Genomic DNA, 26,946 nt, shown 5'->3' on the forward strand with positions numbered 1-26,946 from the left:
ATGAGCTGATGTGGGCAGATCCCAGCCTTGACAAAAAGTGGGTAGAAATGCTAGGTAAAATGTTAGGACAACAAAAATGAGCCCCACTGAAAAGAAAAGGAAATATATAGGTTTCCATAAAATACAGTAGCAACATTAAAAGACAAAAGTCAAAGTGTTAAGGATAAGCTGGGTCTTTTCAATGTTTTGGGCAGTTGTAAGCTCAAACAGTTAAGAATTAGGATTTCAGTGTTTTTGCATGGAGAGGAGAGTGTCCTCAGCCTTTGTAGGTTTGGGTAATGAAATCAATTCAACTACGTAAGGCCTGGGGCCTCACAGGATTACCTTTCTGTCAAAGACAGTGTAAAGAACTTTTATTCAATGGCCTGAGAAAACAGTGAGAAGGAACTCTGCCTTCTTTTAGGAGCCTTCATGGGCAGAAAAAAGCCCCCCCCCCCAAAAAAAAAAAAAAAAAAGATTCTAACACATACCATGCAGACGTATGGTGTAAACTTCTGCTTTTGTAATACAGTAACCTAGAGTCAAGAAATTTACTGCTGCAAAGGGATGTTTTTACAGTGAGGATTACAGGAGTTTCACAGGGGGAATACTGCTATGCAAGATGAACCCTCAACAGAAATAAGATAAAATAAAATAAAAATAAAATAAAATAAAATAAGCTATAAGAGAAAACAAAGACCATGCAAAATCAGCAGAGGCAAGGCAAGGAGCACACTGCAGACTAGAAAACAAACAAGAAAAACCCTTCAATAAACCATAAAAGAAATGTTTAAAGTGATTTTTTTTTAAAAGAGTAGAAATAATAAAGAAAGGATAATAAAGAGTAAAGAATAATAAAGAATAAATATAGAACAGAATCACAGAAAATAGAGTTGGGGAAAAAAATGGAACTACCCAAAATAAAGCATATAGTCACTGAAATTAAAAATTCAGTGGATGGGTTAAGTATTAATTTGACACTGTTAAAGGGGATGTTTGTGAATTGGAAGATAGATCTGAGGAAGTCACCCAGAATGCAGTGGGCATGATATTGTTCAGTAATTGTAACTATCCCCACCTCATCTCTTTTTCCGCTCTCCATTCCAAAGTACTTTTTAGTCACAGGGCACAAGATATAATTAGGGACAAAACAGGTAAGACTCTCAGCTCACATATGAAGCTCACATTTTAGTGGGTTGATGGATAGAGTTATTAAACAAATAAATGAAAAATAAACAAAACTTGGATATTGATAAGTTTTGTGCAGAGAATTAAAATCAAGTTTCAAGGAATGATTGTATAAGTAATTTGTATTTGCCCATCAGGGAGAGCCCCTTCAAGGAGATGAAATTTTAGCTTAGATAAGAATGACAAGAAAAAAATCTACCATGCAAAGATCAGAAGAATTTCCCAATTAGCAAAATCAATTGTATATTTAAGGACCTGAAAGGAGGCCAGTGTGGCTGGAACTTGGCGAGTCATAGGGAGGAGGATGCGAGACCATCTTGCAGATGAAGGCTGGGGTAGATTGCAGAGTAAGGAGTTAGATTTTATTCTAAGAGTCAAGAAGACATGAAAGGACTTTACGAAGGGATTTACAGTGTCCTTTTTACCTTTTAAAAGATCTGTGTGTCTGCTCTGTGGAGAATGGGCTGTAAGCAGAAGTGCAGGCAGGGTCGGGGGGCACTTAGGCGTCATTGCGGTGGTCCCAGTGCTGGAGAGAACCGGGGTGTGGACGAGGGTGGTACCGTTGGAGATGAAAAGATGCCGACATATTTGGAACGTGCTTTGGACAGAGACATGATGGTTGATAACTGATACAATCGGGGTTCGGGGAATGGGAAGAATCAAATATTCTAGGAATCAGAGATACATTCATGTAGGAACAATCACTACAATACTCATTAGTCGCACAGCCACTACTTAAGCACTTCCAGTGATGAAGATATTGACACTTCCTAGGGCCACCCACTCATTTATGCACCCCAAATTGCTAGAAAGCTCCTCCTGCAGATTTCACCCTTTCCCCTTAATTCTTTCTTAATAAACAACATACCTACAATCCTTCTGCTACATAACAAGTTTCTGAATATTCAGAGAAAATGCCTCTTTCTTCCTGAGTTTTTTCCCCAAGCTAAATAACTCAGTTTTTCATTCTAATAAAACCTATTTTATGGCACTCATAGCTCTGATAATTCTATATTGAGGTTTGATTGTTTAAATTTGCCAACCTTTCCAATTAAATTCTATTCTCTAAAGTGCTGTATCTGTTGGGCACTCAAAATTTATTTCCAAAATATGCCTGGCACTAAACTATACTTTTTGAGACAGTTCTCACTCTTACCATTTTGAGCACTATTTCTTTCCACATATTATGCTTTATCAATAGTCCTCTCCGAAAAACTAGTGACCACAACTAAGTGCTAAGTACTCCGAAAGTTCCGAACTCCATCCTTTAAAAAATGCAACCAACTTTAAATTGAGATTTGCTACAGCTGTTTCACAATGTTGACTCATAAAACTTCAGTCGTCAAAACCCCAGCACATTCACTTATTATAACTTGTTGAGCCAGGTTATCCCAGCCCGGAAGGTAGACCTTCACACACAGTTCTGGCAAAGGACTAGTAATATATGGAATACATGGATTTGAAGAAATATTATCATTAATTGGAAAACATGAGAAAAAAAAAACTACAGTACAAGGAAGACACTGTTTCCTTCAGAGAAGCAAAATTTTAATTACGTCTTCCACTTAAGTCTTGATGCAAAGGTTCACAATAATTGGGTGATCAGAGCAAGTGTCCCCTATAAACGTTGGAGACAGGGAAGAAGAAAAAGCCCTAAACTGAAACAGGAAAGGTTTTAGCATGTAAAAGCTGGCATCTGTAACCCCCTCTGCCAACCCTCGGCCACTTGGCCTCCAGCCCTGTTGAAACTCAGTCCTGGGATGATCAGTAAATAATTTTGGACTCCTTGCTAGATTAGGTTAGAGCTCACATTTGGTTCAGAAAGTACGAAGTCAGCTGAGGGACCACGTCAAATGGCTATTACAACTTGACCACCCCAAACCCGGTATCAGAATGTCGATTTGTCATCCTAGAGTTATCATCTTTACTTACTTTTATCTTTACTTTAGTCTAGGTTTGAAACAAACCCTTGACTTGATCTTCCACATAGTTTAGAACTAGAAATCCAATATACTCCCAACATCCCTGAGGATTCTCTGAGGGAGGGTTTGCACGACCCCTGCCTTCTGACTCTCACACGTATTTCACTACATCATCAGCCATCACTTTGTATATTGGGTCTCGGGCTGTTCTCTTTTATTCTGTCCCTTGCCAACCTCAGTGTGAAATCAATCTTTCTTTTCTTTGACCATTTTTTTTTAAAATATTTCTAGTACAAGGTATGGGCTTTGAATAAAAGTGGCGGTAGAAGGATTTTATTTCACCCCAGCGCCGTATGTACATTTATACCCGAATATCACTGTTCTTAAAATTGCTTCCGGTGTTTCTTCCACTTGGAATCTCCTGGTTTTCTCCTCTTGTGTTATCCTCCCACCCTTTTTCTGGACACTTCCTTCCTTACTCCTCTCCCAAGATCTCTTAACCTCACCCCTCAATTTTCCTCACCTTCTCTCTCTGTCAGCCTCAGTAAATTTCAAATCATTATTCCGCTATTATGCAAAATAATGTCTCTCTTTTATAACCTTTAAAGTTTTCCACATTTAACCCTAAGGCCTGTCTTTACCCAACCCAACTAGTCTATCAAGATATGTTTGATAAACCTAAGAAAAAAATTCTGCATTATTTCTGGGCAGCTTTTATTTTTATTTTGCTATTTATTTATTCACAAACTATTTTGAGCACAGTATGTTTATTAAAAGTGAATCTGAAACACACATCGAGGGCCAGTCTCAGCAGGGCAATGGTTAGCTTGCTTTCATAGATGCTAGGTTTGCCACAGACTCTAGGTGGCGCTGTAGTGTTGGAGGTCTGATGATGTAGCTCTGCCTCCTGGAGCTGGAGACCAACGGACTTTGACTAAAAGTGATATCCGAGTCTGCAGGGATGGGTGGCGTTTCTGAGGGAGAGCATTTGAGGAGCAACTTGAGGGGAAGCTCATCTTTAGAATGTGAAGAGTCATCCAGGCAGTGAAGGAGGCAGAAAAGCAGTCAAGAGAAGGCAGGAAATCAAATTGTCGGCTTTGAGAACCAAGGGAGGCGAACGTTTTAGGAAAAGTTGTGGGATGGGTAGGGGGAGGTGGGTGGGTGGGAGGGCGTCAAATGCTGAAGGAATCAAGATGAAGGTGACAGTTTCTAAGAAGGAACTGACTTTCCAGAGAGCAGTTTTGTTCAGGGAAGGAGGCTTGAAGTCAGATTGCCTGACACGATGGGGTGAGTGGGAAGTGAGGAATGAGAAGATATTCTTCTGAAAGGTTTATGTAAGTAGGAAAAAGATCTGCGCGGAGACTGAAATGGAAAGTAATATGTTTGGCACTTGCCCTTTCATAGAAATCAGGGGTTCAATTTTCTCAGAGAAGTTCTTAGTGAATACATGGGGCAGAGATGGAAGCCAGTACCCCATGCAGTAACTGAACCTCCTCATCAGATACGGAAGGAAACCAAGAAAGGAGGCAGTTAGTTCGAGAGAAAAGAACTCCATGTGCTTAGCTAAAGTGCAGGACCTTGACTGGAAAGGAATCAGAGTTCCAAGTACGCTGAATGGGAAAGACCAATGTCTAGACATATGTTGGTAACATTTCAGAACTCCAAGGATAAAAGAAAAATCTTCAAAAAGGCTTCTAGGAAAAAAAAAAAAAGATTTTCTTACCAGAAGACATCTCACAGGCAACACTGGGTACCAGCTTTCAATGTAAAAGTTATCATCAAAGTTCAGGGAGAAAAAAACTTTTGATCTCAAGTTTCTGCACTGAACCAAAGTAGCGTTCACGTGTGAGAGTCCCAAGGCTGAGTCAATTTTAGACCCTTCTCTGTTAAAGGATGTACTTGAGCAAAAATTAAAAACAAATGTAAGAAAAGATATCAACAAAGAAATTAATAGTAAGACTAATAGTTGAGAAAATAGTTCTAATTATCACAGCACAATATACAATAATTAAGAAATGAATTTGGAAAGAGTGACATATGAGCATCAAGGCAGAGGGACAAAAAATTACACTCAAATTCTTGTCTTGGTTTGGAAAGAGTACAGCTATTGACTCACTAAAGATACTGAGAAATTTAAAAACATATTTAAGTACATGTGGTAAAATTAGTGTACAGCATTTGAATGACTGAAGATATCAAGAGGAAAAAAAAAGCAACAAAATCCCTATCAATTCCCCCCCAAAAAAAATTGAAAGGGGAAAAATGAAGAAACAGCAAGAAAATATGCTAAAGAGAAACCCTAATATAAGATGGAAGGACTAAGTTCAACATTATTGTATATATAATAAATGTCAATGAGTTTAATTTCCTACTAAAAGGAAGTGGACCAGATGGGAGTTTTAAAATACAACTAAACGTGTTTTGTATGAGATGAATGCTTAAAGCAAAATGACACAGAAGTAGGAAATATATGGGGAAAGATGTAACAAACAAATGTGTTACCAAAGCAGCAGTAATAGTATTAATATCAAGCAAAATTGGACAAGGAAAAGCACTACTCAGAATGAAGAGGGATGTTGTATGTGGATAGAAAGTAGACCAAAAAAATCTAACATTTTTCCTTCCTTCACTATTTGTTGTGAAGTACATTACGATAAACATTTGGGAGGGAAGGTGACATTAGCATAATTTTAGTGTTTCCTCACAGTAAAACCACTTTTAGGAATCTTTCCTCTGGTAACAAACCTTTGAAGGCAACACAAATGTAAATGTCTGGTAATAGGAAATAGAGAGGATTGGTATAATGAAAGTTATGTATATCTTCGGGGGTACTTTACAAAATTAAAAATATTTAAAAGATATAAGATGACAATAAGTGAATAGAATGAGAAAGAACAAACATTTTCTGAGGAGGTATTTGGAGACTATATCGGTGTATAACAAATTCACTTAATTTAAAGGATAGTGATTCATTTATACATATGTATATTCAAAATCGACTGTAATTCAGTAAAAAAAAAAAATTAAAAGAAAGAAAACTCTAAAGATAATACAAAAGAAATCAATGAGATAACTGCATTGTTTTGGACATGGTGACCAGGCTTTAATGTCAATGGTTTTCATCTAAATAGCCCTCTTAACCAATTTCTGTTGAATGATATGGATGAGAGATGTACTTAAATTAGTTTTATCTGAGACAGTATATGAATGAAAGAATGAAATTTAAAGTTGTCAATCTGACAAATGTATATTTTACCTTTCAAAGGGCTGGCCAGTAAATTTAATATTCATATAAGATTTTTTATATATATCAGACTAGGAATAACTAAAAAATTTTCTCTTACAAAAACAAACTTTTATCTGCTCTGTTCACAGCTTAATCTCCAATGCCTGGAATCCCTCCTGGAATATAACAAGTGCTCATTTAATGTGTGTTGAATGAATGGAATTCATTCATTCTCAAATGCCTTTGAAAGCCTATTGTCTTCTAAAATAAAATCCCTCTCCAAGGTGGATGCTAGCTACTGCATTCAAATAAGTCTAAAGGAGCCTGAGGTTTCACAGGCAAAGTAAACCTTGCGTCAGTGCTTAGACAAGAATTCAGTTCATTGTTTGACACTGATGGACTTAAGAAAAGGTTTAGAAGCAACTCCAGCTCCGTGCTTTACTTAGATTCCAATGTGTGTGTGTGTGTGTGTGTGTGTGTGTGTGTGTGTGTGTGTGTCTGTGCACAGCCCAGTCCAGCTTGGTCGGAGCCTCCAGGCTTCTAGGTTTGCTAAGAGATGGCCCATGTGTTCATGGGCCAACTTGTGACTTGAGAAAATAATGCAGTTTTAGAGCTTTACAAGACCTCAGAGACCATGTTCCCAGCATCCCCTTTTGCGGGAAGAGGAAACAGGTCAAGAGGACTTCAGGTGTGATGCTCTGAAACAGGTGCTGCACCTGCTCGTCCCCATGTATTTGTCCAGCTCTCCATTCAGCTTTAGCCTACGTCTTAAATGAAGTGGACTTACATGTCTTTAGGCGCTGCTTTGAAAAGGCTTATCATTTTGAGTTTTCTCTATAGAATACCCTTTGGGCTTCAATACTAATAATGAGAACTTACGGGAACAATTTGAATATACGTGAACTGATTATAAAGATAATTTACATCCTAGAAAAATACATGAAATTATCCAGGTGTATTTATTTGTCCCTGAAGAATAAGCTAAAGTATTACGGGAATAGTTAACATAGTATTACTGCTATTTTTAGAAATTATTGTAAACACTATGTGTATGTCTTAGTAGAATCATTTTCATTAAGAAAGTCAGCTTTAGTATTTCAGTAAACATGTATACAATGGCACTGCTTTAAACTAAAACATTCTGTACTAAAATGTCGAAAGATAGCAGTAGAGAAATGGTAAAACATGAGTAGAACTATTCACTTTGATATTCATAGATTCTCTAAAAAAGAAATTCTGTGTAAACAAAGTGGCTAAGTTAAAAAGCGTAAGTGATAGAGGAAATTTTCTTTCTCACCTCCAGGTAGAAAAAGTAAACCTTGAAACCATATAAGTCAATTGAATGTAATTTAAGTGCTATAAAAATGTTTCAGAACTATCCGGATACTAGTGCCTTATGAAAAAAGCAAGTTATTTTGTGGACCATGCACTGTGTATATATGTTGAAATGTTTTGGTCAGGTAACCATTGATCTAGTCTTTTAACTTCCAACTGGGGTGTAGAATGTACTAATTATTTTTATGGAATATCTTATTAGTTTATTTCAGTAAATATGCTTAGATTAATATTGCTTTAAGTTACGTTATTCTGTGCTAAACTGTTGAAAGTAAATGAGACAACTTTAGCAAGTTGAAAAGGTCCATATGGATATGAGTCAATTAAAAAATCATAGAGGAATCATTTTTCTTAAACATTCTAAATAAATACATAACAGATAATACAGTATGTATTATATATATATATATATACATATACATATATACACACACACACAAAGGTAAGCTCTATCAAAAATATCATACTAAAAAGGACCACTCTTTTTAAGCATAAACTTTCTCATAAAACACTTTTCCTGTAAATTTTTGGGGCAAGGAAATTTGCTCTAATTACCAACAATTTGGACCCAATGGTCCAAAGATGTTTTCAACCTGCGGGAAGCTGGGACTGGCCGGCATTCTGTGTGTTGTTCTAATTCTGATCTAGTAGGGGACCTCCCTCCATCTGCTTACCCAAGCTTAGGAGCTGTCAGTGAACCACCCATCAAACTTGACCCCCTCTCCCAAACCATGGATAGTTGTATTGGACAATTGCAAGAGCCTCTTCATGGTTTATGCTGCCTTGAGTTTATTTCCCTACAGTCTACTCTTCATTCTTCAATTAGAGTTAGCTTTCTGAAATTCACATCTAACCATGATTTCTCACTCCGCAAGAGCAACTCTTAAAACCCTACAAAAGTTTCACATTTAATCGGATAAAGATACTCTCCCGGGTTCTTAGGGAGGCCTAAAAGAGGCTTTCTGTGGGCCTCATTCCCTCTGCACGTCAGAGAGCTTGGCAGGAAAGCTAGTAAGCTCCATTCTTCTTAGGAAAATGTAGAAAGGCTTCATCCAGGGACAGCTCAGTACACTTACTTATAATTCAGCTTCTCTAAGATCTTTTGGGACCACTTCAGCAATAAGATGATCCAAATCTTACAGTGTGAGAGTTTTAGTCCTCTGCAAAAAAGGCTAGAGCTCACAGTACAGCATCTTATTTTGCCACTGATGTGCTAATGTGCTAAATTAAATTCTGATACAGATCAACAAGGAAAAGCAAATGAATACTACTAGTTTACTGTTGGAAATAGAACGGCATTTATTATTTATGTGCGTGTACATTTATTTTATTCACCACCAGAAAATAAAGTATTTTTCAAGCAAATCATTGCTGATAGTTTATAAAAATTCAATAGTTACCTCAAAAAGAGATGAGATCATAAAATGCAGTTGGATGATGTATAAGAAATATTAACAAATAATTCCTACATGATTTCACACATTGATGGTTTCTTACATGGAATGGTGCATCGAATTCACTAGCATTTCCCAGAAGTGAGGCAGAGGAAGTATAAAAATAATGATTAAAGGGTTTACACCCCAAATTTCCTGGAATCATTCTAGATGAGATGTTTTGCAATATACATGATTTTCAAACACACATTTCTGAAGATCTAAAACAAAATCTGTTGTGGGGAAGAGGGGATAGCTCAGTGGTAGAGCATGTGCTTAGCATGCACAGGGTCCTGGGTTCAATCCCCAGTAAGTCTAGCTGAAAAAAAAAGAAAAAAGATTTACATAAATAAAAAAATAAACCTAATTCCCCCCTCCAAAAAAAGCTTAAAAAAATCTATCATTGTATGTAATTATTTTAAAGTTTCTACCTGGAAATAAAATAAATTAATCATTGTCTAAGAGTTATATACACTAAATATATTTGATAATCACTTCTGTAAAATATTTTAGGTCTCATAATTTAACAATTTAACTGAATACACCTGAACATTTAAAGATTTTTTTATAAACATACAAGCAGTATGCCCTGTGACAGTATGTTTTGCCTATTTTAGAGGTGCCATCAAATCACCCATTTACTTAGAGTCATGCCCAACTGTCTAGTAAAGTCATTTCTGTGGGTGTATTTTGAAAAGCAAGATTCTGTTTTATTGTTGTAATAAATAGCATTTTGGTGCTTAACGAGGTATCTAATCATGGCAATGGAACCAGGAAATCATTTGAAGGAAAGAATATCAATTAACCTTTTAAATTTTAATGATGGATTCCTCAGATTTCTAATATTTTTAATATGTATTTATTTATTGTAAGTATTTCTTAATATTAATTTTTCTCAAAATTTATTTTACTGAACTATTTCCTGGTATGTATAACTGTCATTCTTGAGTTATTTCTTTGGAAATTGTCTTTTATTTGCTTATTCTATTCCTGTTTGGTTCTTCGGGAAAATAAAATTAGTATATTTATAATTATATACATATATATATTTATATAAACAGTAAAAAGTATTTCTTAACCAAAGTCCTTCAGAATTTGAACTGATGGTATTAATATTTTAGCATTCTTGTTAAGCTTTAAAATTAAAACTTTCTTCTTTGTAATAATTCATGCTAGTTCTAGAAATGTCTTGGATAATACAGATTGCAAAAGATAATATAGTCTTTTCCCCGATCAGCTGTATGTTTTCATAAAGCACCTGACTCAACAAATAGTTGATGAGGTACATAATACAATTTTTAAGTTTAATTACATTTCAAGTAGCATTTTTTTAAAAAAAAATCTCAGTAAACAGAAGGATATCAAAATGACTGATAATCAGGGCTCCTCTACACTGTCTAAATATCTCTAAACTATCTAAAGCACATAAAAAATTTTACATTCAAATAATTGTGCCAACTCTGTTTCCATTAAGTGTAAAAATAAATGAACAAATTTGGTGATTTATACTCCTATTAATGTGAACCTAGAATGCATTAAATATAATAACCTTATTTCAGAAAATATCTGGTTGCTTCGTGACAAAATTTGTCTATACCACCATAATCCAGCCAGATAATAGAATCTTTCCTCTGCCAACAGGTTATGCATTCAATATTCTTACTTGCTAGGCAATGACAAATGAAATACCGCTTTAAATGTCCAGTTGCATGATTTAGAAAACGTATTTTCTCTTTGGAGAAATAATATCAACAAGTCATTGTTAAGAGTAATGAATTATTTGGGAAATTAATATAAAAATTGGGTCTCAAGTGTAGCTTAATATTTCAATTAAGATAAATAATCTTACATATCTGAATGGATGAGGACATGGTTAGTGGGTTTTCTTGGGTCTGAGAATACCAGAGACTATTTCTTACTTAATTTTGTAATTTTAAGTACTTAACACAATAAGTAATTAATAAATGTTTACTGACAAAGATTTAGCATTGTTTTAGGGCATTAAGCTTTATTTTAGGGCAGTGAGATTTAAGTTCTAAATAAAGCAACATTTCGATTATTTTAATAATGACCTGAAATACTTATCAATAGTAAACTTTGTTGACAAAAGAAATGTTGACCACCATAATAATAATAACTAACTTTTAAGTATTTCACTAAGAATTTAATTTTTCCCCATTGAAATATTCACCAAGAAAGTTAAAGAAAAGGTTTTAGACATCTAGAAATTCATGTTTTAGAGAAGCAATTCTTTGCATGATATGTATTTATAGAATAAATATTGAACCCCAGCTATGTGCAAAGCAAAAGGTAATTTTAAGACTCATAAGTCATACTTCCTTCCCATAGAAATTTATACTCTAATAGGAGAATCTAGTAAAAGTCCATTATTGATGCAAAGCAAAACAGAAGTTAAGGAAGACGGAGGCCATGTATGATTGGTTGGTTAGTTCATGGAGGTGGTGCCCTTGGCATTGGACTTGAAGAGGGGCTTTATTGTAGGCATGGTTAGAAGAGTAAGTGTTCCAAGTGGAGGAGAATAAGAGGCAGAATGCATTAGCTTGACCATTTCCATGACAAAAACTAGTGCCGGTTGTCCATAGAGTAAAGGTAGGGGATGACTTTGAGAGTTTCTTGAGAAGCAGTAGTGGGCTTCTGTGGAAATTCAAAGGAAAGTCAGCTAACAATGTGAACTTAACACTTCCATTGCATCATAGATTGCAGTAATAAATGTTATCAACTAATCTGATATTCTGCTTGTCTATACGTTGAAGGATAAACACAGGGTAAAATAACAAATGGATATGTGTGTGTTTTAACTTTAGGATGCCTTCAATGTCACGTTATTTTAACCCTTGATTTCCAGACTAAAATTGTTCATAACTGACAACTGACTTCCAAGAGTCAGTTTTCAAGTATGTATGTTTCTTAATGATCTACTTAGAATATTCCTGGATGCGGGAAGAAAAGACAAGACACAGAACTATGCTTAAAGCAACAGATTTTCAAAAACCTTTCTTTCATGGGACTTTGATTGTATCTCACTTTCAGAAACTACTGCTTTGCGTCAAGAAGAACAGTGAAAGAGGGCATGTGAGAAAATGTACCTAAACACAGAAGTCATGAGTTTTAGACATGAACACAGTTATTTACCTACCACTTCATTGATACCATCAACATAAAGGTTTAGGAAATAACCCTCTCTTCATAAGCCATGTACCATATGCACATACACAATATTACGCTGGACATTACTTTTTTTGATTTCATAACTTGCTTTCCATTGCTTTCACCAAGGCAGATCATCTTTTTATTTGGCTATGCCATTTTTCTCGTGTAACTAATGTAGTATATGATCTTTGCCAACTCAAAATCACTCAAATGTGAATCAGTAACCATGAAGAACTTCTATTATTCAGAAGAGCATAACATGCTAAAGGTTACCACAACCCACAGTCACCAAGTAAGAGAAGAAGTGTAAAGATAATAGCTTGGTGTTTCTTCTAAGTTTGGATGGTCCATTTGACCTTCATTTTCATTAGAAGTCAAGGAGATAATCTCATCTTGAAAGAGAACACCAATATTTTGGAAGTATTACATTGTGAGATATGAGTGGAACCATAACATGTATTGTTAACTCTTACCATTGACAACAACCCTTTGACAAACAGGATTTTTTTTTCCCCAAATATTTGGCACATAAACATTGGCAACAGAAACTCCCTTTGTTAGATAACAGTTTACATGTTCCACTTACAAGTTAGGACACTTTTAGGTCTGAAACAATAGGTCTAGAACATTTAAAAAAATACCACCATAGTGTTGTTTTTCCATCGGAGAAAAAGAAATAAATTGTTAGTATTAGTCTTCGATCTTATCGGCAATTTAGTTATATCAAGGCCTCATATTAGTTTTAACTCTTTGAAAGTAAGTTTTCAGATAAACTGTATGGAATACAATAATCAAAAATTTCATTTTAAACTTCCGGTTGTGTAAAAATATATATAATTAAGGCCACTGATGATTGAAGAATTTCTTAAATACTGTGACCCATGATAAGGGATCAGCACTAACACTCATATAACATTGATTACTGATAAGTGGAGGTGACGACAGTGAGGAATAATGAAATTTAATTTGTAATATACATACGTTTGAGAGTTTTCAATCACATTCCAGCTAATAATATGAAACAGTTCACTGAAATATGAATGCTCATTTTAAAAAATAAGTACTTTTACTTGTGCTTAAATTTCAGAAATCATTAAAAATTAAAGATGACACTTTTAAAATGATCTCAGCAGTGTCAATCTACATAGGCAGACTCCTACATTTCAGGATCATAGCCCCTGTACAGTCAACTATTTTTCCTCAGAAAATAAACTGACTTATGTAAACACACGCTTTGACTCAAATGCCCCAAGTGGTAGACACACACAGGTGCACAGCATAAGTGATAAGTTCAAGAGGACAAATGGCAAAGCACACTGTTAGGAAAAATCACTACTAAATTTCTTTTGCTGTTTCAGATCCAGAAAGTTTTCAGCTATATATAGCATTTTTTAATGTTGGGTAGTGCGAAAGAGTCTAAATATAATTCTAACTAGTCACTTTCCAAAATCGTTCAATGATATGTGATTAGATACTTCTTATTAGCAGAATGAAATGTGGTTTAAGAAGCACATACCAGATGCATAAATGAATGGACTGAAAGGATGTTGGCGGTCAGGGAAAACGCGGAAGGATTTTACAAGATTAAACCAATGGGCATGTTATGAAAATTCCTGTTTCCTGCCTAGGATTTTATCTAAACTGACAAAAACAAACACACATTTAGAGTTCTCAAATTTCTCATGAGATGTTCTCCTGGGTAGAATATCTAGAAAGAATTTCTGACAGATCAATCCATCAGGGCCAGACTTTAATATTGATGAAGAAATCTGCCCAGATGGACAAAAACACGTGCTACTGTCTTCTCCTCACATGAAAGATGAGAGTTGTGCATACGGAAATACACTGCTTAATTGCACAAAGGGAGTTGTCATATTCTTGCAGGAGATGATTTAAAGCTTGATGGGAAAAGGCAAAATAATAAGCTGGTGAAATTATCCATTCCCAAATGTGGACATTATTAGTTCTAGCAACACATGTGCACTGTCATTGGAACACATTTTACCCAGCCTTCTTTGTCATGTATAAAGGACCTGGTCTTAAGGACCCAACAATGTTCTCGATGTAACAGTGAGCATCACTGATCCCTGCCCCTCAGTAACACCCTTCCCACAGCTACACTCCTGTGAGTCAGAACCAACTTCTCTATTCATTAGACTTGGGTTTTATTAAACTTGTTTTACGGTAATAGTGAAATAAACATGGAACTCTTGTAGAATTCTAAGCGCATGTATTAAAAAAAATACTTTATGTGGAATCTGTTCTCTTGTTCAACTTATTTTTCTCTCCCCATCTGTTTCTGAGATAGGCTGAGACTTTTTTCCCTTTCTTAAGAGGTATCCTTTTCAAGGATTAAATAGCAGAAACCTGGAGTCATTCTCTTTTTCAAACCTAACCTTTAAATGAGAAAACACTCTTCCATGTAGTTAGAAAAGGGATGAGGAATTCTTGGGGGACCAGGCAGGTGAGAAATGAGAATTACATCAGCCACCATTTTCTGTATAAGCTTTTGAGAACACCAAGGGCAACTTCATCTTTAGAAAAAATAGTCCATCGAGTGAATGTTTACCTTAGGAAAGCTAGGTTACAGGATTACTCATTCCTTAAAAAAAAAAATGCTGAAAAACTTGTAGGGGTGATTACTCTTCAGCAAAGTAGCAGCTGTTACCGCAGTCAGGATCCTACCTCTGAAAAACAACAGTTAACACTGTGGTTGTATTTTTTCTGATGTATTGCTTGAAGACGTTATCAGAGAAGAGTACACTATTTCTGTGAACCAAGCTGACTTCAAACCTGATGTGTCATTTCATTGACTGTTATTACTGTTTCTTGAAGCCTTGTTCTTGTTTATGGATTTTTTTTTTTGACTTGAGTTTAGAAATATTCCAAGCAGATCAGTCTAGAGAATTTAGAATTGTGAATTTGATCAGTAACTTCTAGTTCTGTGTAGGAACATATTGCATGAGACAGTGATGTAATTTGTGAGAAATGTCTACACACAAGCTTTCATATATACCTTTATTCTGTCTTTAGAATTTGGAATGATGGGAGATCATACAATTAAAAGTCAGCGACCTCGATCTGTTCATGAAAAAAGGGTCCCTCAGGAACAAGCTGATGCTGCTAAATTTATGGCACAAACTGGTAATACGTTAGTTACATTTTTCTATTTATTGTTGTTAATTTAATGAAACCACTGCATGTTTCCATAATCTTTTGCTGCACATTTGTCAGTTTTTGGAGCTGATATTTTTTTGAGCCATTTTTTTTTTTCTTTGTCACCAGTTAAAGTCCATAAATGAAGTAGCTGTGAATTGAAAAGTGCACAAAAAATGTGTAAGATTTATTTTGTTTTCAGTGTGGGACATTTAGGGTTTACATATTATTATTTACTTATGTTAATTAACTACTTACAGTGTATCATTAAACTTTTAAAGAAAGTCAACAAAGTTATTTCATCAATAATTGATTAATTTAGGACTTTTCAGAATTAAATTTTTAAGTAAGACTTTAGATGATGAAATTTAATATTTAATATGTTGAGTATTTTTTTCAAATGCCATGCATCTTATAAATATTGATTGTTAAAATGTGTAGTAATAACTAGAAACTTTTTTTAGAACTTAATATTTGTTCTTTGAAAAGAGAGATTTGTTATACAAGCTGAATAATAAAAAGTTGGCAGTCTTTGATACTAAGCTCTAATATGCTCCAAATAATTAAATATCAACAAAAATGACTTTTGATTTAATTTAATTGATTTAATCCTAAATTAATTAGATTACTTCTAAATACCTCCCTTCCCAAAATATTTATATATAAACAAATAGATACATTCCTATTTTGGCTTATCATAATAAATGGGCTATAATTTCATCTCTTCAGTTTGTATGTAGTATATTCTTAGATGAAACCATGATTAAACTGTGTTATGAACATTTCTAGGTGTCACTTTTATTTCAGGAAATTGCAAACTAACAGTTTTATCTATGTCTTCAAAAAGGTTTAGACATTCCAATCTAAATGATGTGTTTTACCACAATGCAGAAGTTTCAAGTTTCAAGTACAGGACCAGCTTTTTTCCATGGCACTCAGACTGGTTTTTGATGAAATCCCCTTGAAGAATGAATATTTCTTCCTTTTGTTCCTATGTTCTTAGGATAATATTTACTCAGAACATTAGATTTGAGTCTACAACTTAAAAAAGCAAATATTCTTAATGAGTTGTGCACTTGGTAATGGGTGAGTATTTAATACATTAGTTGCAAGTAGGTCAAAGAATTTTCAGAGCAGGAAAGATGTATAGAATAAATTCTACATTAAGGACATATTTTTAGCTTCTTAAAAATACATATTGCAGCCAAATCTAGAAATGAAGAAAACCGGCTTATCTGGATTGCTTTTGGTGCGCCTTCTTATTTAAGAAAAGGCAATTAACATTTTTACTATTTGATTGAACAAGTCCAAAAATGCATTACCAGGTTTGGGCAAATTTCAAACTTCTCAATGTATTTTTCTCCTTTACAAGGAGAAGAAATTCCACTACTGGCCAGAAATCAGGATGTTTGATGCTAAACAGAGGCACAGGGCGTGGGCCACTCCGTAACCTACTCCATGTGCCATTTCCTGGGGTATTTCTAAAGCTTAGAGGTGTCCTTACTTTTTGCAAAAGAGGGGCAGGCATTCGTTGACTGAAATTCCTTAAAATTAGGGTCACTTAGTAGTAAAATGGTGAACCATAGCTTTAAATTTCCAAAAATGTAGTAAAATTAGTTTATACATAAATATTATGCAGTTTGGCCAGGAGTTTTTATATAAATTCAGTTTTTGGATTTGTCTGTGACATATACCAAGAAAATGCAGACTTTTCAGCCAAAACCCTTTTTGCAAACTCAAATCACAGAGAATATGATGTTTTTGTTAGTGAGAAATTACTAATTTCTGTTTTCATTTACTCGTTAATTTCCAGGCATTGTTTTGAATCTAATATACAGCGACATGTGATTTAGTAAAATAGATGAAATACTTATTAAATAGATCCATGAGGAGCTTTAAAATCATTTCTCCATATTGTTAACAATAACTCAAAAAGCTAATGAACTTCAAAATTAAAGTTCTGAAAATATTGATTGAATGGATTGATGAATTCATGGATAATACATATTTATTATTTCATTTTAAACAAAAGATAGTATAGGGAAATATAAATACACATATAATACTTACTTTAAATTTAAATTACTATGATACTGATAAAAGAATGGAAAACTCCATTATTTAAATAGTTTTTAAAATATGGAATTTGACACTAGACAATTATAAAGCTAAAAAAGGGGGGTTTTTTCCCTTAACTTTTTCTGAAATTCTACTTTCTTTAGTTGTTAAGGTAGTCTAAATAAATAGCTAAATGTCACACAGTAAAATTTTACAAAAATTAATTTTTAATTAAACTTCTATTTGTCTTTCAAACCAAGAAATGGATGTTATATATAAACAATGATAAACATTTGCTAACATTTACTTGAGGACAAAGAATAATGCACTAGAGGTAAAACTGAATAATACAACATATATATAATATACTTTTATATTAGTCATGAGGAAAAACAAAGCAAAAGCTATCAGACCCCATAAATTAAGAATTACTTCTCAAAATGAGTAACCCAGTCTCTTCAATCAATATGATCAGTCAGCCCTGTATTTTAAAATAAGCTTTCTATAAAGTAATAGCATGAGTGGAAATTTTTTTAGAAGAGTGATGTCTAGTAAAGTAGCATTACTTTATCAAAATAACTTGATTATTTTGGTCAGTTTGATAATTGAAAGAAGCTAATTTGGACATAAATGTACAATGCTCAAACAGCCTGGGCCAAAATGGCATTTACAGTCAAGGGAAATGAAATGGTAAGATACAGAGATTTAATATAGACATCTAAATTAAGTGCTAATACGAAGGCTTAAGACATCTTACACTTACTGATGATTTTCAACATCATAGCTATCACATGATCTAATACACATGTTTAGAAAAGTAGTCTTTTATTCCAGCTGGGGACACAGTCTACATCAGCAGTGCATAGCACGTTACTAAAAACAGAAAAATAAAATGAGAGGTGTGTTTCTAATTTCACGATTGTAACATACTAGCCACATTTTATATTACTATTTTATTTACAGCTTAAAACGCACTCTCATACATTATCGCATTTAATCCTCACAAATAGGCTGTGAGGTGGATGTATTACTCATTTTTTTGAGAGGTTCAGAGAAATGCAGTGACTTTCTCAAGGTCACAGAGCTAACATTCAGTAGCCTTCCATCAAACACGGGTCTTCTGAATTTAACTGCGATGTTTTTACAGTTTCCTTCCATGTTTTGTGTCAGGATAGAGAGTCTTAATTGTACGTTAGCTGCTGAATCCTTCTACGTGACGTGCAATGTGCCTTCTCAGCTGTAAGTTAAGAAACTGCTTTAATTTGTGCCGTCTCCCAAGACACACACACTTAAGTAGTATACTTCGTATTATACTTTAATATCTTCATATCAGTGTTTTTTTTAATCTTTCTTATAAAATATATTACCTATTTCTCACAATGCCCCAGTGTAATTGACTAGAGTGCCTTCATGCCTGCTGGAATGAGGAACTGGTGGCACTGAAATCATCTCTATTTAGTGGCAATGTCACCTGAAACTATAGATTTGAGATACAACAGGGTCATTTTGGTCGGTAGGCCAGTCTTTGAATGGCAACATTTGATCCATAGTTTGAAAGCCCATTTATGTTTTAGTCGGTTATTTCGTTTTTGATCAACAAAATGAACCATCCATTTGAGAGAGAGAAGAGAAAGAGAGTGAGTAAGGCCAGTTCTGAGCACTAATGGTCAACGTCTCGTGATCCTCGCATCACTGCCTAGCCTGGTCAGTGTCACTGTGCTGTCGCGCATTGCAAAGCACCCCCAACATTTAACTACTTGTGCAGAGACACACTTAAAAGTAGTTATTGATCCTGATGCATTGCAAAGTTTAGTTAAAACTTTTCCTGCCATGATAACAGTGTAAGGGTAAGAGAAAGACTGCTTTTGTGGAAAAACATAACTAATTGTATTCATAACCTTTACCATTTTGCTTAAGTAGATTTCACATTGCTCAAGGTTTTCTGGCTTTTAATTCATAATACACAGCCATAATATTTCTACTTCACTTAACCTCATCACAAACACAGGTTGAACTGTCACAAGAAAAATAAAATTGCATTATATTTTCCCCAAATTTAAGCTTAAGTGTTTCATTGCTAAATATATATGTGCATATATACATATATGTGTAGTTTTTTTTTAACCACTGTCATATGATTGGGTTTCTAAAAAGTAATTTTTAATATTGACAGAGTATTCTTTAGTGTAAAAGAACAAACTTTGAGGTATAGCTTTAAATATTATTCAAATGATCATCCAATAACATTTTAATGGATTACTGATAAATAAATTGGTAAAGGCAAAAAATCCTGAAATAATCAAGGGTGAAGCATAGAGGACTGCCAGGACAAACACTGATCACAACGCTGAAAAGATCCTATTTAATATGTTATCCCAGTTACCACTGTCTGTGCCCTTTTGATACATATCCAGTTATAAATGCCTTTATTGTCTACACCTCTGGGTGCATGATACAGACCAACATAAAAGCAAGTGCTTCCTAAAGGTGCTACCCAAGGTGTGGTTGAACTTGTGCTTGTCTGAGATTTAGTTGTCGTGGGCCCTCGAGGAGATAAGAAGCTTATACCAGAATGTACCTTGAACTACTTGATCAAACACGTGTTTTGTTTTATTTCAGCTGACTCTCCTCTTTTTTTTTTTTTTTTATGGAAAAAGAAATGCTCAGTGAAGAAATCAGCCAGTTGAATTACATTCTGGTCCAAACTCCTTCTGTCCTAGCATACCAATGGGTCAGCTGCCTTGAGTGGCACTGCAAATAATTTCCACATCATTTACTCACCTTTCAAAAAAAGGTGGACAAATGATGATCATATTCTATCCCTTGAATGCTACTTCAAAGGCAAATTCTAAACAGAATCTCTAAAATATAAATTGCTCCTTGATTTATATAATCGGTGATTCAAAGGTTTCAGAAACAGTCCACCAAGTGAATAAAAAGTAAAGTTTTTGAACAAGTAAGGTTAATTTAAATAGTTCCTGCCAGCAGGTAAATGGCCCAATTTTGTATCTGGAGAAAAGCAACTGCAGGTTTTCAAACCACTCTTAAAAATCTGTCCTGAACACGATGCCAGAACAGAATTAGAAGCCCATTGCCATGGTCTTAGAAATCCTTGACTTTACATCTCCATGGGGCATGACTTTAGGTAATGGCAGAACTTAAACATAGTTTCAGTGTGATGCCTACTCCAAAAAAATGAATGAATTCAGACATTCAATGACTTTCTCAGGCCTTTTTTTTTTTTTTTTTAGTGTATTTTAGTTCCATATTAAACTAATAGAAATCATAGGGGAATTGTCCTTCATTTCAAGTAAAAATCACTACTCTCATTTCATGGGGGAAATTGTGAGCAGAATTTTTTAAAATAAATTCTCACAAAATAAATAGCTGTCATGGTTTGAAAAAGTAAGGATTGCACTAAGAATAAATTATAAATGTGTCAGTGTTCAACACAATAAAAAGAGGATGTGCCCAAACTCCCAGAGCTCTGCCTCCTGCAGCGTTAGAAAGATTACACAACAAGGGGCTGAAGAAGACCACCTCAGTATAACCCTGCTCACCCACGCCAGATGAGTTTAGCCATACATTCTGCTTCCTCTTCCATCAAAGTCCAAAGCCTTACACTGGCTTGAAAAGAGTCGTTGGAACAATCACTCTTGTTGAAGAATGCTGACTGGTCCCTTCCTGGTGCCCACAGCCCAGGATGGGTGAAGCGTAGTCTCGCTAACCAGGTTAGAGCTAACTTGGCCCTTGCATCAGCGTGATGTGTGCCTCTCTGTACATTTCTTTTGCCCTGAAAAGTTTTCTTGTACCTTTTGATGTATTGTCATATTTTTACATTTAAATGATCCTTGCATGTCATGATGTTAGCTTGGTATGATGCTTACTCGATGACTATTCAAGACAGTATTTCATGCTTATTTGTTGTCTTGCACACAGGTGAATCTGGTGTGGAAGAGTGGTCCCCGTGGAGCACATGCTCAGTTACTTGTGGTCAAGGGTCGCAGGTGCGAACCAGAACTTGTGTATCACCTTACGGGACACACTGCAGCGGCCCATTAAGAGAATCAAGGGTTTGCAATAACACTGCCCTCTGTCCAGGTAGTGTTAGCAGCAACTACAACTGTGGATGTTTTGAATTGTGTCATGCTACGCATTGGGAACGATGTGTTATTTTCCTATGAACCGGGTCTAGACATTTTAATGAGAGTGATTATGTGTGATTGTTATTCAACTGTGAAATTTTATATGTCTGCGATCATTTCTGCGTTCAGAGCAGTCAAGAAATTCCATTGACTCCCTACCCACTGCAACTTTAAGCATGAAATTTCTGTACTAGCTGCTTATGGTGTTTAAGGTTCAAATAGCTTTCCTTATTTTAGATGGTAAAAAATGTCCAGTGGAAGGTTTGAGGAATTATGTCATTTGCTAGCATCCTGGAAATAAGATCAGTACCCATTGTTTAAGGCAGTGGTTGATACAGTTTTTAAGGCAGTCAGCTATTTCCTTTCCACTTATTTGACCCTTTGGGGGGGGGCAATAGTGCCCCCAGCCGAGGGCTTTCTGTTAGTTTATTTCATTCAAGTGACTGCCCTCCTCAGAGCCATCATCTGCTTTGTAAACTTAAAGTCACTAATGGAGGAAAAAAGAAAAAAGTTCTTTCATGTTAAATGGAGCACAGCATACTAGCTTGCCCACTTAGGATCAAATTTACTATGTGACATCAGTTGATGTATTCATGAATATTACACGTGTTTCCCCCACTCAGACTGCTGACTTTCATGTAGAAATAAGCACTCAACGGATTCGAAGTCAAAGCACATAATCCTGTGAATCTCCAGGTTTCTATTTCTGTGCAGCCCTTTGGTGGGTGAGTGGTTCACTCACTGGCCATGGCAGCTGACACTGGACTTGCATTCACAGCCCTTCTGGGGGCCTCCGAAGTGAGGTGGCACAGAGAAAGGGAGCTGGCACTGCAGCCTTTCATCTGCTAAGTCTTCTGGCAAGTTCCATTTCCAGAGGAGGCTGATTCCGCAGTGGCTAAAAGCAAGAGTACAGAGGGACAGGGACAATCTCACGTCCCCAGAAGAAAGGACAAGGGCAAGCCACTAGAAAACAATCTGAGGGAGGAGGGTATAGCTCAGTGGTAGAGTGTGTGCTTAGCGTGCACAGAGTCCTGGGTTCGATCCCCAGCACCTCCACTGAGAAAAACAATAATAATTAGAAAAATAAACCTAATTGCCTCCCTCTCCCCAAAAGAGTTTGTTTTTTTTTTAAAGAAAAGAAAACAATCTGGAGGAGGCCTTGTTTAATAGGTGCAGAGTTTTGATTTGCAAGATGTGAAGGTTTTGGAGACCTGTTTCCCAACACCATGATATACTGAAGGCTACTGAATTCTGCACCTAAAATAGTTTAGATGGTAAATGTTGCATTCTATATTTTTTTATCACAATAAAAGAAGAGAGAATCAGGAAAAGAAATAAAAGAGGAAGGAAACGTTGGGCAGTCGAGGAGGGAGGATGCTGCAGTGAGGTGGGTGACCCCTTTGTCACCCACCTGGGAGGCACAAAGCAGCAGAGAAAAGACTAGAATTAAAAGATAAACAAGGTAGAAGGCTACGAGGGAGGGAAGACAATTACAGAATTAGCAGGGAAAGAGCAATGATTTCCACTGCAAACAAGAAAAATCAATGAGAGTCAGTGGGAATCAGATTAGGGGGAATGATTCATCCAACGAAAAATAAAAAGATTCAGAGGAGGGAAAAATGCTTAAGGAAGTTGCGGATGGAGGGGAGACAATGAAAAAGATGACAAAAACAGGGGTCATAGAGCAAACAGACTCTGGTACATTGGGCAAGAGAAGGAAAACAAGAGCAGTAAGGAGACGGGCATTTTAGGAATTATAAAGTTTCTAAATTTTTTAGGCAAAAGGACCTCATGAGGAAACGCCAGTGGATTCTCCATTCGGTGTGGGTTAAGTGTGTTGTCTGGACTCGTGCACGAAGCTGGCCCCTGTTTACAACATCTACATTAAGGGATTCAGAGTCCAGTGCCCTCTACTGGGCAATGAGAAAAGTTTCAAGGCAGGGGAAGCTGCCCTTGACGCACTTATCTCGGCAGCATCCTTTTGAAAGAGTCAAGATCCTTTCAATGTACGAGGCTAGAATCTAATGGCAGATAGGTCCCCTAATGGGAGTCTGAGTGGGTGCTAAAGTGTTCTCCACGCTGCTCCATTCAGAACTTACTCCTCAGACACGAGTTATGAGCATTCACTTGGTTGACATATGGAAATCTCCATCCTTGTACCAGAGGCTCTCAATGGATCCCGTCAGTGGGTGCAGAGAGCATGTGTAGTGGGACCCAACTGCTCTCCCTTTTACGCCAAGTCTCATGCCCAGAAAACTGAATAATATTCAGTGATTCTAAAGTTCTTCCTCCATTTCTTAAACCTCCTACCGTTGGACCTACTGGAGAAGCACACGCTAATTACTAGTTCCTCCTCCCTTTCTCCCTTCCATACACATACAGGTTTGTCTTTCTAAATTTGGTTAAATAGTCCTGGGGATGACAAATAGGTATCTTTTCATCATTGCTATAATTCATGTTGAATTAAAGAGAATGAAAAGAGTCTTGTTGATTTCTTGTTAATTTTTCAAACATGAAGAATAATTTAACAACTCCATTATTTTAAATGTATTATAAGGATCCTGCTAGAGGAAACTGGGGTAATCTCTCAGGTGGTTATTATTTTTGTGATGAAATATTTTGTGTTCAGTAATTTGCCATGCTGGTAAATGTGTATTTTTTGGATACAGTACACAATGAAAACACTGACAGAGTGAATCTGAAACCTACAATAGGACTTTAACCAGTGTAAATTTCTTTCTTAAGTAATACTTTCTTCCCAAGAAGAAAATTATCTCAGAAATCAATAACCTACTTGTCACCCTGCAGATAATCGAGTGAACTTGGACTAATTTACGGAAATGACACAGGACAAACCGAGTATTAAAAGTCACTTTCCACAAAATATGTGGATTGATAAAATTAGAGCTTATGTTTATGTGTGCCATTAGGCTAATCAACAGTGTGATAAGTTAGTTACCTTTCACCCATTTAATTCAAACTTCAAATGAAAGGTTTTCTTAATTAAACTGCATAATAACGTATTATCTCTAATATGCATCCTAAGATACCCAGCCTTTTACAAAATTGTTGTTTTGACATTATAGTCCCTTCAAAAGACTCTTTTCACTCAGAGCAGAAAATGATCCGGATAAAAATAAAGTAAATTAGAAAAGTCGAGAGCTACATAAAATTGTGTATTTACTGTCCTGGTTTCTGACTTCCAGTTTTACGATCTCCTCCAGGGCTTCTCACTCTTGGAACTATTGACATTTTCGGATGATAAAGCTTTATTGTGGGGGCTGGCCTCAGGATTTGGGGATGTTTGACAGCATCCCTGGCCTCTGCGCATTAGATGCCAGTAGCCCCTGCCTCCCCTGAACTGTGATAATGAAAAATGTCTCCGTGTTGCCCAATGTCCCCTGGGGGGCAGCATTACTCCTGGTTGAGAACCACGGGTCTGCTCTCCATGCATTCTAATCCTTTAGAAAAAGTTTATTTAGGATAAGGAACGGTTTTAAACTTTTTTTTTTAAATATCAGTTTTCACATCTGTTTATTTCTTAAGAAAAAAAACCTTCACAAGGAGTTATTTTATACATCCCATTTTAAATCACAAGATAATTTGTATGCTTATTTAAAAATTTGTTACTAATATAATTTATGCCTTGTATATTCCCCATATCAGCTCTAGATAACAGAGTAGAGATGTGATAATATAGCGTGTCTAAATAAAGAAGAAAACTATAAAAATAGATTAATCTGATTTAAATTTCTTAGTTTTATTAGGTGCATTTTTCAAATCGACTAGCTCATTTACAGATTTTCATGCTTTTCTGAAAAATAATAATTTCTATAACAATTTTCCATTGAAGTAAATATATTTCATCTTTTTCATAAATCTTATGAAGAGCATTCATTAAATTACAAGACATGTCCTATAATTTCCTACTAATACAATGGTATCTAAAATAACAATCTATTAATGATTTTATATCCTTTTCGAATGAAAAAGAGTATTTTTTGCCTTTTAACAGTGATGTGGAGGAGTCATGAAATTTCACCAGGGAATAATAAAGATTGTTAAAAAGTAGTTAGTAAGATTACTTCTCAGAGGATCCCAGCTTCATAATGTAACTAAGTCGTCAAGGTTAAACAACATGTCCTTGAGATTTTAGAGAAAAATCTGCCAATTTAGCAGCTTTATCTTCTGGGATTTTTCAGTGTATATGGAACAATGTGATTTAAGAGAAGACAAAATGAACAGACCCAGAAAGACGAATACTGTTTAGTCTATTAACACCTTACACAGAAAATAGGGGAGAAAAGTTGGTTTTTAAATGGAGAAATTTGGTGAACTAGAAATAAATGCAAAAATCGTTCAAAGGTATACATTTCATATAACAAAATACATTCATATAAGTGACTTTTAAAATATTTTGCTATAATGAATCATATATACCTATACGTAAATATAGGTAAATGCATAGTTTTTTTTTCCTTAGACTTAAATGCAGACTTACTATTTCTTTTTATACTTACGGATACAAATTGCCTTTGGTTTTCCCAAACTTAAATGGGAAATCTGTAAACATCTTAATTTCTCTCACCCTCTTTTTTTCTATATAGTATTTTAAAAATGTATTTTCCAGTAAGTTTCACAGAAACTTAAAGAATTTTTCATTGAATGTTATATGAATTTGGCTAATTTTTAAAAATCTTTGCACATATTTTTACAGCCAGTTGGGGCAGCTAAACAGTATAAATAGAAGAGAACAGACTGTTTCATAATTAAGGGTCTCACATGTGTGTTTTTAAAGTAACAGCTTGTGTGTCAGCAGATAGACACAGAAGGTTCTAGATATACTATGTTTACTCGCATAACTCCTCTGAGACTTTATGTGGGCTTCTGCTTACCCCTACCAATGCTGAGGAGAAAATGAATATTTGTGTCATCTTGTATTACAAGTTTCTCCTCCCCCTACTCATGTCAGTGGGTGTTATATCAAACATCTGCTCATGAACTTCTAAGAGTAAGGCCAGAGGTCCAGCATCAGGACAGGAACTTTTGCACCAAAGAGCACATTTGGTCTGACTTCTTTTTATCTGTACTGTCCATGGAGTGCTGTTTACTTAGTGTCCCAAGTAGGAACAACTGAGATGAGTTTGATTTGATAGTACAAGGAAGGGGTCTAAACTGTCAACCCTCATGGATGGATTTTAGTTTTCAAAAGATGTCAGGATTTATTTACAGCAGTAAATGGAGAAACACAAACTGTATTAGTATTTCTGACCGAGTCTGAATTTATTGTTCTGGCGTATTTGATGTATCGGTGTCTCAATAGTTATGTATAT

The 26,946-nt window shown here is 35.4% G+C and overlaps 1 protein-coding gene across 5 annotated transcripts in view; it reads left to right on the forward strand.

The window, feature by feature from the left end:
* The window catches only part of ADGRB3 (adhesion G protein-coupled receptor B3), a 686,517-nt gene that overhangs the window by 247,344 nt on the left and 412,227 nt on the right, over positions 1-26,946 (forward strand). For 4 of the 5 annotated variants that reach the window (XM_074368745.1, XM_074368743.1, XM_074368746.1 and 1 more), the window contains 2 exons: positions 15,288-15,398; positions 21,408-21,569. In XM_074368745.1, the coding sequence (XP_074224846.1) occupies positions 15,288-15,398; positions 21,408-21,569 (273 nt within the window). Of the gene's footprint in view, positions 1-15,287; positions 15,399-21,407; positions 21,570-26,946 lie in introns of those variants that run through there. The other variant, XM_074368747.1, reaches the window with a different exon arrangement.

This window comes from Camelus bactrianus, chromosome 8 (assembly GCF_048773025.1).
Source record: "Camelus bactrianus isolate YW-2024 breed Bactrian camel chromosome 8, ASM4877302v1, whole genome shotgun sequence".
In the NCBI taxonomy this organism is placed as follows: Eukaryota; Metazoa; Chordata; class Mammalia; order Artiodactyla; family Camelidae; genus Camelus; species Camelus bactrianus.